Source organism: Hydractinia symbiolongicarpus, chromosome 12, assembly GCF_029227915.1.
Source record: "Hydractinia symbiolongicarpus strain clone_291-10 chromosome 12, HSymV2.1, whole genome shotgun sequence".
Lineage (NCBI taxonomy): Eukaryota > Metazoa > Cnidaria > Hydrozoa > Anthoathecata > Hydractiniidae > Hydractinia > Hydractinia symbiolongicarpus.
The window spans coordinates 24,016,153-24,034,620 of NC_079886.1; the positions used below are offsets into that span (position 1 = coordinate 24,016,153).

The following is an 18,468-nucleotide window of genomic DNA, read 5'->3' on the forward strand; positions in this document are numbered from 1 at the left end:
TGCTGGTTCCAAACAACATCACCTCATTTTCCCACCAAAATTAATAATTAATTTATTTTCTTGTAAATATTTATCGATAGCATTAAGATCATCAATACTTTTTTTAATATCCTCAGTTCTTTTAGAGTTAGCATAAATTGCGGTATCATTGGAATATTTTAAGATGCGTGAGTTTTGAATATGATCAAACAATATTTTTGAAAAAGATTATGGATGGTCACGGCCATAAAACCTCCACAAATTGGTCTTTTAATGTCCTTAATATTATAAAGTTTAACAACTTATGTTCTTTCAAATAAGTAATTTGCGAACCAATCGATATTTTCTACACCATAGGATTTCAATGTAGATAGCTAATAACTGGCTGTGGCTTATAGTATTAAACGCCCTGCTCAAGTCTTTCATAGATACTCCCACAAAATTTCCACGACTGACTTTAAATCTTATATCATCAACCAATAGTGTTGAGGCATTAACTGTAGATCGATTCTGCCTATAACCGAGCTGTTTCTTATTTTAAAGACTGTTTGCCTCCAAAAAATCAAGTAATTGCGAACATACAGCTTTTTCGAGAATTTTTAGAAGTTTGGTGTTGTCCTCCATACAGTTAGGTTGCCAAGGGTACCACATTAAAATTAGATCCATCTTTCATAATCTTACACTGGTTACACCCTTGTGATTCTCATCTTCACAATAAAAATAGGAGACATCGCTGGAAGGCGCTTGCAGAATATCGCTTGAGTAGCAGGAGAATCTTGTTTGTCTGTTGTTATCAAATCTTGTTTGACTGTCTTACAATCATGTTCTGGTGTGTTGATGCTTTTAATGCACCGAACTTCCAGCCTCATCTGTTTTCTGTCATCTTCATCACAAACACTGTGTGTCTCACGGGTTTTGCTTCCTTTATCATTTTAACGGCATATTCTTAGTATTATAACGGTTCGATTTTCTCTCACGAATCAATTGGAATAAAAGAATGTATATTGTTTTGAGTTGGCATTTTTAAACAAAAAACAAGCTTGCGCTAAGGGGCTGTTTATATGAAAAACGGGACAGGACGTTTGTCAAAAACCCTTTATGTTTATATGGAAAATTTTTGTCACGAAACAATCTTGTTCCGTCCTGACTAAGCGGGATCTCGCTCGAGCTAAGTGAGATCCTGTCTTAAGCGAAGCGTTTTTTTCATATAAACACACCATCCCGTAAGGAACGGGACTGTCTGCATATTCCAATTGAAAGAAAAAAAGCATGCCGACAAACTTTTTTCCATATAAAGGCGTGACAAAATCATCTCAGCAAATGTTCCGTTTTGGCGCTTAGTCGAACTACGAGTTGTTAAATATCCAAATAATTTAAACTATTTTCCCTGCCCTCTTGTTCTCTTTCTTCTTGGTTTTCTTCGCGTTTGAATATTCTTTGTTTTGTGAATTCATTTGAACCAGCTCAAATAAATTCGCCATCTAAAGCATTTTAAACCAATAGACTGACGTAAAACGCCATTAAATTCAGAATTTAATGGAAATTTAGTTTATACCTTCTGTTTCTTCTTCTTTTATTTTGATTATTCAAGTGGTATTTTCTCGCATGTATAATAGCTTCATTTAATGTTTTTAAGTAACATATTCTTTTTACATTATTACGTGTAAAGCGTAAAGGTTAGTTCCCGCCAAAATAAAGTTAATTGCACATGAAAGAACTTGAAAGATTGTCTAGGAATTTGAATCCTTTTTTTTTAAATTCTTGATTGGTTCTTTAGAACTTGGACTAAAAAGGTTCACTAATTATGCATGATTTCATGAGGAGTTGGCTCTGAGAGGGTGTTATATTTAACATTTTTGACAAGTCATATAATGTTTTCTGGCTATTCACTTTGATACGTTTTGAACATTTTGCATAAATTTCAATATTTAGTTACCATATTTATGCTCAATGCTAACCCGTGACGTCATAGCGCAACTTTTAAGACAAATATCTCGAAAATGGTTAAAGATTTTTCAAAAAAATAAAAAGATTTCTGGAGAACTTTCGAAGGTGTTTCATATGTGCTCAATTTGATTTTTCGCAGGGGGTGAGTTTTAAGAGAATATACGAAGGTTAACAGGTGTGAACGTTATTCTTTGTGAATATTCTCGCGTAATGAGGCCTCAAAGAATAATGGTAAAGAATGTAAAACTAGTACGTAGGGAAAAAATTTTCCCCGGCAATTTTTTTCAACGAGGGCCGACGAATTGTTCGGTGCTTTGTTTATACGAAGTATCTGCGACTTAATTATTTTTAGCAACTCTGATATTTTCCCCAGCAAATAAATGTTTGTTTATATTTTCCCATTTTTCATCTTTGATATCAAAATCGAAAATGTTCTTTCTGTGTAAACGTAATATCTTTGCTTATTTTCACAGGAACAAGTAAATTATTGTGGAATAAACAACCATAAAAGAAACGAAAAAGATTTTTCAATCACAGACAGTGCGGCTGGGTAGTCAACAATAAGACGAGTAAGACTTAGTAAATTTAATATATGTTAATGATATATATTATATAATAACTTGCCGTATACATAGCCGGCTGTTGCAAGTAAATTAATGTTTAGCTATTTAGCTAAACTCTAGCTAACTTTAATCTTCGCAAAATTCTGTGAAGTTGAAATCTAGGCAGGGTGCAAGGCATAGCTAGGGTCAGAAAAAGCAGGACCACATAGAAAAAAATTGGCTAATTACCCTAATTTGCGCCATAATTTTTTTTAGCTATTCTCCTTATTTCCAAAAAAATGCAATGGTTTTGGCATAAAGTTCTTTTGTTTCACTAAGTTTCTTATATAACGGTTGTCTGTTGTTTATATTTTCTACCATTGTGCATGCGCACACTTGTACTTGTTGGATTTTAGAAGAAAAATAAGAACAACAAAATCTATATATATCTTTCAGCAAGCCTTCGCCAACGTCCATGTTGGCATGTTCACACTGTTTCTAAATTTTTACATGTTAGAGAAAAAATACTAAACATAATAGGATATAATAGAAAGAAAATAGAGCTATTATAATAAAGGTATAGATTTTACTGTTTCATTTAAAATGGGACGGTCATGCTCAATTAATAAGCTCTCCATCAGAGTAAGTTTAAAATCATTATACTTTTCTGCAAGTACTGAGAAGTTTTGAAACAATGCTGGGGAGTGATTACAAAACATCAAATGTTCGAGAACAGCACTGGCCCAGGGACCAAATTTAATGTGTTTACCTCTAAGTACAGAATACCTAAATGCTCAGACATATGAACTTTAAAATGGCGTTTTATTTTGCCATAATAGTGGCGTTGCAGTCACTACACTTAGAGCAGTAAACGAGCATAGAGCGTAACGATTCGGGCATTCTGTCTTTAAAGGCAAAGCAGCTAAGTAGCCTCCTCTTGGAAAAAAATATAAGTTTAACATCACAATGTGCCAATTTCTGCTTAAACAAACGGTGCAAACGTGTTCTAATTTGTAAGGAAATCTTTCCTAGAAAAGGTAAAACAAGGACTAACTCTTTCTTAGGAGCAAGGAACACTGGTTTCTTTGGTTCATAACTTCTGCTCTTCAAAGTTCTGAGACAGAATTCAAAAACCTTTGGAGGGTATCCAATCATTTCATGAATAGTCTTCAACTAAGATACTTCTACATGAAATTTATTAAGATCTGAACACAGATGGTAACAACGATTAAGTAAAGAAAAAATCAAGCTGTGTTTATATTCCATTGAAACTAGAAAATGAAACGTATGAAACTAGAAAAGTTGGTATATACTCCACTAAATGTTGGTTTCCTATATACGTTGGTGACAAAAGAATCACCTTCACGCATGACGCAAACGTCCAAGAATGGTAAAAACATTCTTCCTCAAACGTGAATGTAATATTCTGATGCCTAGAATTATTATATTCATAAAATTTTTGAACATGCTCACGTGATTTTATTAAAACAAAAATATCATCAACATATCACCTATATTAGATCAGGTTAAATTCAGACGGACAATTTTTAAACCAAGCGTTTTCATAATGACACATAAAAATTTTGGGCAGTGTAGGCCCTAACAGAGACCTCATGGCCACACCGTTGATTTGTTTATAGTATACGCTGTTAAAGATAAAAATAGATTCGATAGTCGCTGGAGTAAGATGTTTCAGATCTTTCTTAGGAATACCATTTATATAATTGGATTTATGTCATTGATAATAATATCAATCGTTCCATCTAATGGAATATTCGGAAAAACTAGCCATAACAGTTAGGATTCTGCTGTACAATTTCAGACGCAAAACTGAAGTCTTTTACGGTATAGTCATTGGTAGTGAGACTTACAAGCTTAGGCACAAGAAACTTTGCAAGTCTGTATGTGGGAGTACCAATAGCTGAAAGAATGGGACGAAACTTAGGTACGCCATTAACACAAGGTTTATGTATCTTGGCTAGACCATACAAAACACCAGGATTGGACCCACTGGGACAAAGTTTTTTGTACGTAGTTTCATCGATATGATTATTGTTTAATAAAAATCTATAGCAATTCCTCTGTTGTATGAGTAATAAGATGAAAAGGCAGTATATTTTAGTCTTGTTTTTATGTAGTTTTTGTCTTCGGTAGTCAGGTCGTCTTTGTTAATATCTCTCATCAAAAGTTTAAAAGGTACAAGATAGGTTGCATATTCCAACTTCTTTGGGGGGTAGTGAAATTTAGTCCCTTACAAAGCAACGATTTTTCTGGTAAATATAACTTTGTTTGGATTGTGTCCTACTTTCACATGTTCAGTTTCATTAATTCCCAACTTATGTAACTTCTTCTGTTGCGTGCCATTCTCGATCATTTGATGTTTTGTAATAACTCTCCAGCATCGTTTCACAACTTCTCAGTACTTCCAGAAGAGTCTAATGATTTTAAACTTACTCTGATGGAGAGCTTATTAATGGAGCGTGACCGTCTCATTTTAAATAACACGGTAAAATCTATGCCTTTAGAATTATTATAATAGTTCTATTTTCTTTCTATTATATCATATTATGTTTAGTATTTTATCTCTAGCATGTAAAAATTTAGAATCAGTGTGAACATGCCAACCTGGACGTTGGCAAAGGCTTGCTGAAAGATATATTTTGGATGTGTCGTAGATTTTGTCGTTCTTATTTTTTTAATATCTTAAAAACTGCTTTACCAACTTAATACTTCAAAACCTGATTATAAGAAGCATATTAAACAACGCTGTATTTTGTTCCTAAAATCATCAAAATGCTATCGTAAACGGTGTGTTTTATTCTAAAACCATCAAAACAGAAACTGAAAAAAAGTTATCTTAATTTCCCATATTACTTTTAGTTTAAACCCGGAAAAACATGTGCGTTGATCCACAACGTGACCAAATGTCAAAGCGTTATAATTATTTTTGCATTCGCAAAACTAAAGTTTGTCGTAAACTAGCAAATCATTTCCGTTTTCAACAGGAAATCCATGTATTTTGTTATAAAAAATAGAGCAATTGAAACTCTTTTTTAAATCAGATTAAAAAAGTATTGGAAGTATGTGTAAAATACCAAAAACAATATTTATAGTTCAGTATACATTTTTATAAAAATATTAAATTCCGATCTGCAAATTTTATGTTTGGTAGGTAAGTTTAATATGTGAAAAAATTAATGACTTGTTAATTTGAATGCTGGTTTTCATATTTTATGGCATTTTTCTGACCAGGTTATGGTATAACCTGGTCAGAAAATAAAAAACTATCAATGAACTTTGTAACAGTAATATGTTTTTACTGAATTTACTTGTTTTTACTGAAGAGTCTTTATTAGATCTTTTATTAGTCCTGGCGCCCTGCTTTTTTTTTTTTCAAAGTTCCCTAGAGGTGCAACAAAGTAACTTTTGACACACATTGATAATCTTGCTGTGGAATGCTAAAATGAATATATATTATATATCTCTCCATTGATATAATAAGGAGTTGATTGTTATTTTTTTGGAATTCAGCAAATTCCTATATTGTTGTTATATCATGGATCGTTTAATCCATGTTGTACATAAAAAAAACATTTTGTGAGAAAATTACAAGCTGTGAGAAAGGACAAAAACTTTGAGTTTCATTTAACTCATGAGAGCTTTCCCTTTTTTAATAAAAGAGAACTTCACTGAAGAGATTCAAAGATAATAACTAGATAGTCTTGATTCAGATTTCACTTCTTGAAATTGACTAGATTTATGATTTTGAACCATTTGTATCTTTATAATAATAGCCGTCGTCTTTCTGTTTGTGCGTTAGTTTGTCTTGGATGGGGGACCCCATGGGTTTTTTCACGGGTTACTATCTAGTCTGCTGATAAAGGAAGTCGTGGCTTGGAGATCTACAATAAAATATTTAGAAGTTTTGGGTGAAGGGTCTCCTTAAGAGACAAGAGAGGAGTTGAACGTCCTCCACCATACCTTAGTTTAAAGGACCGATTGTAGAAGTCCCATGAAATGCCACATAGTGATGGTGTCACTTTAAAAAACACCCAGTCCGGTCTGTGAACGGTTGGCGCTGTAAAACAATGCCAAAACTCTTTATTAATGGCCGTAAGAATAGTTGATCAGACAAACTGCGTAAACTGGGCTGGAACTCTAAGGAGTGAAGGTGTCGCGCACGGTAGGACAGATGTCAGGTGTAAGCATCGTCAGACCGTTACCCAGCTATCACATCAGAAGGTAGATAACACTAGGTTGAGGATGGCTAGTGTAAATGTTGGTACTCTGAGAGGTAGAGCAGGTGAAGTAGTTGAAATGTTAGAACGTAGATCTGTTGATATGTGTTGTGTTCAGGAAGTCAGGTGGAGAGGAGCTTCAGTGAGATTTGTGGAAGGTAGGAGGGCAAGGTATAAGCTTTTTTGGATTGGTAATAGTGATGGATATGGAGGAGTTGGCATATTCGTTGCAGAGAAGTGGGTAGAAAAAGTAATAGATGTTATGCGTGTTAATAGTCGTATTATAGTGATAAAGTTTTTGATAGGTAATAGGATTGTCACTTTTCTGTCAGTTTATGCTCCACAGTGTCAGTGAGGAAGATAAAGATAAGTTTTATGATGAGTTAATAGCAGTCACATCAAAGTTTGGAGACACTGAACTTGTCATGGTGGGCGGCGACTTTAATGGTCATGTTGGTCCTCTGAAGGTTATAGAGGTGTGCATGGAGGCTATGGATTTGGGAGCAGAAATAAGGAAGGGGAGAGATTGCTTGAGTTTGGAATGGCAACGGACATGGTGGTTTGCAACACATCATTCAGTAAGAGACAGAGTAGGCTGATAACATATGAGTCAGGTGGTTGTAAGACACAGATAGATTACTTCCTGGTTAGAAAGTCAGACAAGAAAGTGGTGAAGAACGTGAAAGTTATATCGGGGGAAGAGTCTGTTTCCCAGCATAGGTTGCTGGTTTGTGATATTATCTTGAAGAGTGTTAAAGAAGCCAATGGAAAGTACAGGCCCCGTCGAAAAGTCTTGAAGCTGAAGGAAGAGATTGTAGCAAGACAATTTAGTACAAAAGTTCGGCAGTTAGCCTACAATAGTCAATGTGATAGTGACAATGTTGAAAGTACTTGGACTACTTTGAAGAATTGTCTTCTAGAAGCTTCTGATGATACCTGTGGGTGGACGAAAGGACCAGCTAGACATAGACAGACCTGGTGGTGGAATAATGAGGTTGACCAGTGTATAAAGAAAAAGAGGAAACTTTGGAAAGAGTGGAAGTCAGGTGGTAGTAAAAATATTTACTTAGAAGCTAAGCGTCGCGCTCGTACAGCAGTGTATAAGGCAAAATCAGAAGCAGGGAGAAACAGATTTGCAGATGTGTTAAGAAGGGAAGACCAGCGCAATGAGGTATTCAAGATAGCAAAGCAAATGAAGAAGACTAATCAAGATATTGTAGGTGAGAAGTGTATACGTAATGATGAAGGTGTTTTGGCTAGCACAGAGGAGGAGAAAAGGGTAGCTTGGAAGAATCATTATCAGAGGTTGCTTAACACTGAGTTTGATTGGGACGAGGATAATTTGTCTGATGATGATGTTGTAGAAGGGCCAGCTATGCAGATTAAGACAGAATGGGTAGTGGAGGCTATTAGGAAATTAAAGATTGGCAAGGCTGCAGGAGTATCAGGTATTGTTGCAGAGATGGTAAAAGCAGCTGGATATATTGGAGTTGAGCTTATTACAAGTCTTGCTAACCAGATTATAAAGGATGGTGCTATTCCGAGTGAGTGGCAGTCGAGTGTAATAGTGAATTGTTTCAAGGGCAAGGGTGATGCATTAGAAAGGGGTAACTATAGAGGTTTGAAGTTGGTTGATCAAGTAATGAAAGTTATTGAAAGAGTGATTGATAAGTTATTTAGAGAAAGAATTGATATAGATAAGATGCAATTTGGTTTTGTTCCAGGGCGTGGCACTACAGATGCAATATTTTTACTCAGACAGCTTCAGGAAAAGTATTTAAGAAAGAGAAAGAATCTATATTTTTCCTTTGTAGATTTACAGAAAGCTTTTGATAGAGTGCCACGTAAAGTTATTTGGTGGGCTATGAGAAAATTAGGTGTGGATGAGTGGCTAGTTACGATGGCACAGTCTATGTACAGCAATGCTAGAAGTTGTGTCAGGATTAATGATTCACTTAGTGATGAATTTAGTGTAAATGTTGGTGTACATCAGGGTTCTGTACTTAGTCCTTTGTTGTTTATTCTAGTCTTAGAAGCGCTGTCAATGGAGTTCAGAACAGGTTGTCCATGGGAGTTATTATATGCAGATGATTTGGTTCTCGTAGCAGAGTCGATGGAAGAATTAGTTAAAAAGTTTAAAAAGTGGAAGAAAGGACTAGAAGAGAAAGGGCCATCTCGTTAGAGATAGTTGAGAACTTCTGTTACTTAGGTGATATGTTGGGCAGTGAAGGGGGTGTTGGAAGAAGTGTTACTTGCAGGATAGGTTCTGCTTGGAAAAAGTTCAGAGAGTTACTTCCTTTGTTGACTAGCAGAGTCCTGTCAATTGAGGTAAAAGGTAGGTTGTATGAGGCCTGTGTAAGAAGTGTTATGTTGTACGGTAGTGAGACATGGGCAGTGAAGCAGGAAGATCTTGACCGTTTAGAAAGGAATGATATGAGAATGGTTAGGTGGATGTGTAACGCCAGTCTGAGAGACAGAAAGAGTTCAAATGAGCTAAGAAGCAGGCTAAGTCTCCGTAGAATTAAAGATGTTATTAAGATAAGAAGATTGAACTGGCTGGGGCACTTGGAAAGAATGGAGGAGGATAATTGGGTAAGAAAGTGTAGAGACTTGATAGTTCCTGGGGCAAAGCCCAGAGGCAGACCGAGAAAGACTTGGCAGGAGGTTATAAGGACAGACTTGATACAGAGGAAGTTGAGTTTAGATCTAACACAGTCTAGATCAGATTGGAAGAAGGTCATTAATATACCCCGTCCAACCCATGCTAGCATGGAAAACGGACGTTATGCCGAGAATGAAGTTGTTTATAACATACATCTCCTCATACACTCCTCATACATATTTTCTCATTTCCTATTAGCTACATATACCTTTTTATTATAAAAGTTATTTAATTAAGCTTTTCTTGCTTCTTTCCTTCTTTTTTAACTCACTAGTTTATTAAAGTTTATACCACTTGTAATAATTTCATCCCCATGTGTTTTTATGCAGAGTAGAAAAAAATACTTTAGTCAGAGATAAAAGTCAGGAGTTCATGCAATTAATGAGGGGGAATATGTCAATATATACTTTTTGCCATAAGGATTGACATTTTATTGGTCAGCTTTATTAAAATTGTTTAATCTATATTATATATAATACCTGTGTATGTCAGTCACGCAAAATGACTGCAAGTAACTAGACTCACAGATTTTTTTTCACTGTACAGGGTAACAACAGGGTGTTACTTGTATTTCTTTTTAAACCTAAGTTGTGATTAAGGTTTTTGAAAAATGGTATTACGCCTATACTCATGGTGCAACACCGTTTACCTGTACTGAGTGCTCCCCTCGGTGCCACGATTAATTTTTAAGCTTTCGCAGAAACTTATTTCATAAAATAAAAATTGTAAAATGTGTTTTTATTTTAGCAAAAGTTGCAGTAAAGTTATTTTTTTTAAATAATATGTTACACCCGAACACTATAACACTTCATCAACAACATAGTGCATACCTTTACTAAGGTACTCCACCTGAATGTGTGACACAGTTTGTGGCTCTTATTAAGAGCTGCAGTTGGCGTTCAACTGCAGGTTGCACAGTTACACAGTTACGCCACAAGAGTTACGGCAGGTTTTGTCACGTGATCAGAAGGTTTCCTATGGAGTTCAGAAACTATTAAACACTATTAAGTATGAAAAGCTTAAAATGGAAAAATAATTTACGCCATCGCATATCTATTTCAAAATTAACAAGAAAGCTTATAGAAGCTTTAACAGTCAAATTATATCTAAAACTTACCCAATACTCTAATTTCATTAGGTCAATTTAAAACCTCCAATCTAAGGCAACAGCATCTAATTTGACTTTGTTCCAGGGTGTGGCACTATAAATGCAATATTTTTACTCAGACAGCTTCAGGAAGTATTAATAGGAAGGAGAATAAATATCTTTTTTGCCTGTAGATTCGGAGACCGATTTGGCAGAGTGCATCTAATCTACATCTATTCTTTCTTGAAGTAACTTATCAATAACACTTTCAAAAACTTACATTACTTGATCCAAAGTCACATTACTCCGAATTATTTATAGTACTATATGCGTAACTTATCTTTTCGACATGAAAATTCAAACTTTCACACATACTTTTTAAAAACACTTCCCTACGGAGAATTTATTAAACTTAACACAACAGCTAGGAAGAATTGACTACATTAAAGTTGGGCATAAGAGGGGCAAAATTGGATCTGATCATCAAAAATTATTTGGTGGGCTATATAATAAGAAAATCAGGTGTAGTTAAGTCGCTAGTGTTGATGGTACAGTCTGTGTGAAGCAGTATTAGAAGTCAAGCTAGAAATACAATTCACTTGGTGATGAATTTTGTGTAAATGTAAAAACGAGTAGCAGAAAAATGAAACAATGTATCCTTTCTATAGTGTTAGAAGTGCTGTCAATAAAATACAGAACAGGGTATCCACGGATTTACTGTGTGCAAATAAATTCTCGTGACAGAGTCACTTAAAGATTTGTTTGAAATTTTTCAGAAGTGGAAGAAAGAACTAGAAGAAAAACAGTTAAAAGAGAAAGTAGCAAAATCTAAAATCATTATTAGTAGCATTGTAGCAAAGTGTGATTTTGAGTTAAAAAGTAGCCTTCTGCGAGTTGTAGAAAATGGGTTGGTAGTATCTCAATTTTTGTAGTATTTCCAGCTTTAATAATATACAACAGTGGCTTGTAATAAGTAGTTGAGAACTTCTGTTACTTATAGGTGATATGTTGGGTAGTGGGGGGAAGAAGTGTTTCTTTTAGGATAGGTTCTACTTGAAGAAAGTCTATAGGTGCATTGAGGTAATAAGTACAGACTTGATGCATAGAAGTTTAGAATTAATACAGTGTAGATCATAATGGCAGAAGGTCAAAAAGGTCACCCCATCTAATCCATGCTAGCATGAAAAACGAATGTTAAGCCAAGAAGAATAATAAAAAAGTGTACAAAATTTTATTTTGCTGTATTATGTTTATATAAAACTGTATTACACAAAGATGTCTTTTTTAAGAACAGACCTTAAAGTGCAAAAAATACATCTTTATTCGTGTGCTAGGTCATACAGAGATTTGGAGGTTTTATGACTATGTCATGAACCTGTCAGTGCCAAAACTGATGGGTTGTACCAGCTATATATTAAACTAACTCATTTTTGGTGGTTCCTAGTTGTTAAAGAGATATATAGGATATAACCTGTTAGTGTTTATATCTTTGCTTCCCCTTTTGGTATAGAATACACCTCCACAATGTTCTATTGTCTTGAGTACTATAATAACAAAGAGAATCACAATATTAAGCATTAACATTGGCTCTGTCTTCTACAACTCAACTTTTGGTTCATCCTTTCCGGCCCTCAAAATATTAACACAATCTCTAGAACCACCTGTTCTTTTTGGTTGCCTTAATAAACTCTTGCCTGACCACCACGACCATCGCTCAGCATATAACGAATGTTATTTTCTGGCTTAGGTTTACTGTGATTGGAGTATATAATTTGAGACACGTCGCTCTTCCTCGCAAATCTAGTAGTTTTATCTCTTTCTTTTGTAACAGTGCCATCTAGCTTCTCAGCATCACCTTCACCAAGTACCTCTCTAGCACCACTTGCTACCACTTCTTCAACTTCATCATCCACATAACTTATTGTTTCACCAGAATTATCAGCATCTTTGCCTTCAATATTATTATCAACTACTTTCTCTGCTTCGTCATCATCATCAGATTCACTAACATCACTAGATTCCTTCTCATCTTTCTCTACCCTTTCCGCATTGCTATCACTATGTCTTAGAGCACGCCGAATGGTGTTACTTGATTCTGCCTTAATAAAATTTTCACGAGCTGAATGAAGAGCATTAAGATTTCGTCTCACAATTTCACTGGAAGTAGCTGATTTTAAAGCAGGAGGTAAGTCAGATTTTACCAAACGTAAATTCACGTTAGTGCCGAAAAAAAGCTGGTTTGGAGAAAATACTCCCTGATTTTGAACCGTGCATTTAACATCTTCTTTGGTTTTCATCATCATTTCATTCTCTACAATGCCGTTACTAAAAGGTGATTCACCTGGTGTTGTGCTAATCTCAACGCCTAACTTCTCACTCATCTCCATAACTGCATTACAAAATTCCCTTCCACAATCGTTATGAAACTTTCTAGGTGCTCCAAAATAAGCTATCCATAATTGAAAAATCTTGCATACCACAACTTCTTTCTTCTTTGTATTAATCAAACATGCAGCTATGTATCGAGTACCCGCATCAACAAGATGAAGGAACCACAACTTTCCTTTTTCCAGCTCTTTCAAATCCATACAGACAAAATCGTTAAATTTATCAGACACTGGCAGTCCAACAACAGGCTTAGAGTAAGGTTTTTTGTAAAGCTCACAGAACTTCAGGAAGAACAACAATCATCAATCAAACGAAAAAATTCTTTGTCATTGCACCCACTTTTCTTCAACAAGCCAACCAATTTTTCTTTTGACGCTAACATAATTGACAATGAAGTTTTATTGCCTTCTTCTTTTTGTTTTCTTTGGGTAAGGTCAACAGGTTTTCTGTATGAAAAACAACTTTGCAGTTTTCATGAGCTAACTCTCTCAATAACAAAAAGTAATGTCCTGATGAGCTACACTGAAGATCAAGCTTTTTACCATCAATCATTGCACAATCGTTTTCAAAATCAATTTTCATACACAAGGACTTCATCGCAGGTTTACTTATAAGCAATGGAATCTCATTACTCACAACATCAACTTTCAAAATTTTCCGCTTTTTACCACCAAAATTTACTGGAATCTTCACACATTTGAAGCTACGACCCTCCACAGCATCACCGAAACGAAACAGCGACTCACTTGAAACAGTACTTTGATGAATCTTTTGTCGATCTTTTTGACTCAACATGTTAACAAACTCATCAATCCACACCGATCCAGCCACACTCTTTGTGCACGCACTGTCAAGGATACCTTTTCCCAGCATTTCTAACACCATACTTCCACTACCTTTCCCAGTCACCAGTGTAATATGAACAGTCATATTACTTTCTTCCACCACTTTCTCACGATGAGGACAACTTCCAACAAAATGTTTTATCGACTCACAATGATGACATCGTAAAACATTGCCTTCAGAATCAACTGGGTTATCAGATGTATTTGCTGTGCTCCTTTTCTTTGACTTCCAGGAACTGCTTCCACGGGAAAAATTTATCCCGCCTCGTTTTCCATTACCATACTTGTCCTTGTCATAGGTATAGTAAGATTCTTCTTGCTCCACAGGAACAACCTCAGAGCTGTCTTTAAACGAGTCACCAAATACTTTCTGTAGCTTGTCTTTCATATCCATGTACTCTAACTTGGCAGTAGCTCTCGTCAGTTTCTCTAAATCAGTAGATAAATTTGCAGCTTGCAGTAAGAAAAACGCTTGCACACCCGACAGTAATTATAGCTTGTACCGCTTCACTTCTCTGTATCGTTTTTCATATTGCACAATAAAAGTTGAAAAATTCTCTCCACTACTCCTCCTATACTCTACAAACTCTTTCAATGCATGATATGCATGAGTTGTCTCGTCACTTTGAAAGACTTCATCAAGTTTTTGTAGAATCACTTGGACACCATCATCTCATTTCAAGTCATTAACTGATATGGCACGAACTGCTTCCCTAGCTTTGCCTTTCAATGACAGATATACAGCAGGTCCTTGACATTTAGGTTCTTCCTTTGTGAAGCATTGCAAAACTTCAACATTATTCTTCTATGATGCATAATCGTCGTCTTCTTCAGGCTCCAAGACTGGAGGTGATTTTATGCTACTCATTGTACACGTTTGAAGCAAGAGTCAATATAAATACTTCAGCATTCCAATTACACTTAGCCAGTGGATAACTTTGCCAGTTCTGCTATCATTTTTAAAGAGATATATAGGATATTACCTGTTGGTGTTTATTACCTGTTGGTGTTTATATCTTTGCTTCTCCTTTTGGTATAGAATACACCTCCACGATGTTCTATTGTCTTGAGTACTATAATAACAAAGAGAATCACAATATTAAGCATTAACACCAGTGATTCGTGCATCAATAATATAATTATGGTTAAGTTTTAATGTGAACCGATATTTTCATTTCTGCATTTCTGCGGCACACCATCGTTAATAACGTTTGGTGCAGCTTACTATTATTCATTATCGGCAAGGGATGATTCAAATTTTTTGTCAGACTGCGGTCTGACAAGAATTTTTACAGTTTACAATTATTTTCTGTGAGGGCAAGCTCCTCACCATCCTCTCATCCTTTTGTATCAAATTTGTATTTGTCAAGTAATTGATTTTGAGGACACATCTTAGAGAAAATATTTTTTTTATGGAAACTCATTTTTATGAAATTGATGAAAAACTTAGAACCTCATGAAAATTCATTCTCTTCATGTACTTTTAGTTTTATATCAACATTAATTACTAATTCTTTGGAGTATTATTCACTCTATTGTTGTTATTCCCCTACAGAACATAAGACCTTTATGTACTAAGGCTGATAACATTCCAACCTGAGCTTTTTCTATAAGGACATATTTTTACTGGCACTTCTCTTCCCTCCACTCTCGCAATGTGGAGAGAGAAGTGTAGGCGACAAGGTGTACTATTGCTTTTTTTACATCTAAAGAGACACATGAACATTGATCAACTTGATCATTTACTAAACCTTTCTTACTGCTATGATGAAATCTTTCAATATTTTACGAATAACAAATTGTAATGGATATTTTATTTTAACAGAAACTTCAATTTTCAATAAAATTTTTGCTATATGAATTTTATCATAATTTAGTGCTGTAAAAGCAATTTTTTTGGCGTTAAGTTAGTGTTTCCAGAAGGGCAAACAAAGGTTGTACTTGAGGGTAAGATTTTGAAAATAAGTACCTTTAGATTGCTGGAAAACACGTTGAAATTCAACAACATTGTTTTCAAGTCACCTATTTACTTTTTTTTTACTAAAGTTATTACAATATGATAAGTAAAGAAACGGCTGAATATTTGTTTGGGTACTCACATCTCAGGGATTACTGTTCTTCTGCATGTCATTTGCTCTTAGCATCTCGTTACTATTTCCTACAAAAATGTTGACATTGGAAATTATATGTAAATAATTCGTCGCAAAAACAAATTTTTTTTATCGTTGCTATGTAGTAAAAAAGCAGCAAATTCGGTGCAAATGGTTGTTATAAGAGTGGAAAAGGAAGCTATATCTTTATTTTATATTTTTTATGGCACTGCAATATTGTTATTTTGTACATATAACATCTTCAAAAAGGAAAAAACCTTTTTTGTTAATGTTTCAAGTTTAAGAATTTCAAGAAAAAATAAGAGTTTACACGACTAAAGGCTGATCATTCTTTAGTTTTCGGTAAAACAGTCAAAATTAGGAAAGAAACAATGATCTCTAACAGTACTTTGTCCACACTATAAAATGAATATATGCCAGTTTTGATAGACAACTGTTAAATTTTGGTCAAAAGTCAAAATTGTTTAATTATTTGAAAGATGTCTATGCAATATTTTTTAGAGATGACATTAGAGTGATCTGTTTGAGGCAAAGTAGACATTATTTAGTCATTGGGTTATTTGTTATGCGATATTTGGATTTGTGGTGTTTGAGGAGAATGTTAAGTTCTTTTGCTTTTAAACTTAGACAGTATTCTAGTTTTTGAAATGCTTCCTTATTGTTATTCATTGTTTGGTGTTCTTATGTATTCCTGTGGTACAGAAAAACACTTATGTAATATTTTTTACTGTTTTATTTGTATTCATGTATCCATGTTACTTTATGTAGTTTATGTTACTTCATCTGATATATTCACTTCTGTCTAAAAAATGCTGAATTTCTCATCTCTTTTCCTGTGTCTGCTCTGTAAAATGGCGAAGGAAGCATCCAAATATTGGATAGCAGCCTCCTGATTATTATTTTTTTTACGCCGGTAATGTTAATTGTCTGGCTGACATCATCAGTTTCCGAGTACCAAGGTGAATTAGGTACAGTAGATCTGAAACGATAGTCTTGCCGGTGCATTGAGTTAATGTTTCTTCTATACGTCTCTGCCGGTGCATCGAGTTAATGTTTCTTCTATACGTCTCTGGTAGAAGCACTATTCTCTCTTCTATTTTTTCTGAAAGTTGTAACCGGTAGATACTTTGATTTAAAAAATTTATTTCCTGCTAAAAGTGTCAAAAATTATTTCTAAAAAGTTTCTTCTTTACGTAATCTTTTTTTTTGTTCTGTTTGCAATTTCAATCAAATCGTTCTCATATTTTTGGCCAGTCTAATCAAACCTCCCACACATATTGTAACATAATTATATAGTTAGCAAAATTGACAAGAAGTTGTTTGTCATGCATATTTGAAGGGTTATTTGTATTATGATATTTTTGATGTTTTTTTCATGTCTGTTCTGTATTTAAAATAATTATTTTATTGTTTCATATATTTTTCATACATTCATAAATTTTTCATATATTTCTTTTGTTTTGTTTAATATTTTTATTATAATTCTGGAGAAGGAGGCGTCTCCTCATAGCGATGTATTTATTTCAGAAGAATTGATAGACTTTACACTTGCAATGTGGGTGGTTGTCGATCCGAACGCAGTTATGATAGTAACAATAAAAAACATTCCCTTCTGACTGACTGTTAGTTTGAAAATAGGTTTGTGTCATCAATTCCTGCAACGTAAATAGGGAAGTTTTACGTACGCCTTTTATCAACTACTGATTGTAGAAGGGAGTGACGAGGTTATTCTAGTGAACCCTATTTGAAGTTTTAAAAACTTGAGCTTCAAGGATACAATACGACTTTTTTTAACAATTGAACAATTGGTAGTAGAAACTGAAAAACTTATTCTTGTAAACGGTTAAACGTGCGTGCGGCGATCATTGCTAAATCATCATGCCGAAAGTGACTTATTAGGATTTCATGTTTATGTTTACATTCTTCGTCTTAAAAATAATTTTTGTTTGTTTAAGCATTTCTTGAACAAGAGCTTTTTAACTTTCATTAACGCCTGCTTCTAATTTTATTCACTCTTTCAGGTTTTAATATTTTCAGCGCATAGCAACATAACTATTTAACAACAAATCGTCGCCATTGTTTAGCAATTCTTTACAATGGCTTTAACGACGTATATTTCCAGTGTATAATACGCAATTATATGATGCTATTTAGCAGTCGACATTAATAAACGATAGAGAACATTTTTAAGTACCATTAAAGCGATTCGATATCGCTTCTTACAGGATCTGCTTTGGCTGTTAACATATGCTCATTGTCCAAAATATTTTTTCCGTTTAGAACTAGATCCTTGTATCACTTTTTTAGTATATTATTTGATTATTTTTCTGTTACTTTAGCCAAACTGGATCCGAGCACTACCGAGAATGTCGCAGGTTTGGAGGTTACGTCAAAAATGCCGGCACCGGTGGCAGAAAATTGGTGTTACACACACGTGAAAGTGATCAAGTTCTCTTACATGTGGACGATCAACAATTTTAGTTATTGTCGTGAAGAGATGGGTGAAACACTTAAAAGTTCCACTTTTTCTGCTGGTGCCAACGACAAGTTAAAATGGTAGATTTTTTACTCTCAACTAATCTTCTTATATTCTCTTTCTGTATACTTTGAAATCTTTCAGTTACGGGCAACGCTGGTTGATGGCGAGTGAACCAGTGAAAGGACAACGT

The 18,468-nt window shown here is 34.6% G+C and overlaps 1 protein-coding gene across 2 annotated transcripts in view; it reads left to right on the top strand.

Annotated features, from left to right (window-relative positions):
* The window catches only part of LOC130621938 (speckle-type POZ protein-like), a 46,223-nt gene that overhangs the window by 23,065 nt on the left and 4,690 nt on the right, over positions 1-18,468 (top strand). The window contains exons 1-2 of one of the 2 annotated variants that reach the window (XM_057437304.1): positions 2,336-2,495; positions 18,139-18,355. In XM_057437304.1, the coding sequence (XP_057293287.1) occupies positions 18,195-18,355 (161 nt within the window). In that variant the 5' untranslated portion in view covers positions 2,336-2,495; positions 18,139-18,194. Of the gene's footprint in view, positions 1-2,335; positions 2,496-18,138; positions 18,356-18,468 lie in introns of those variants that run through there. The other variant, XM_057437305.1, reaches the window with a different exon arrangement.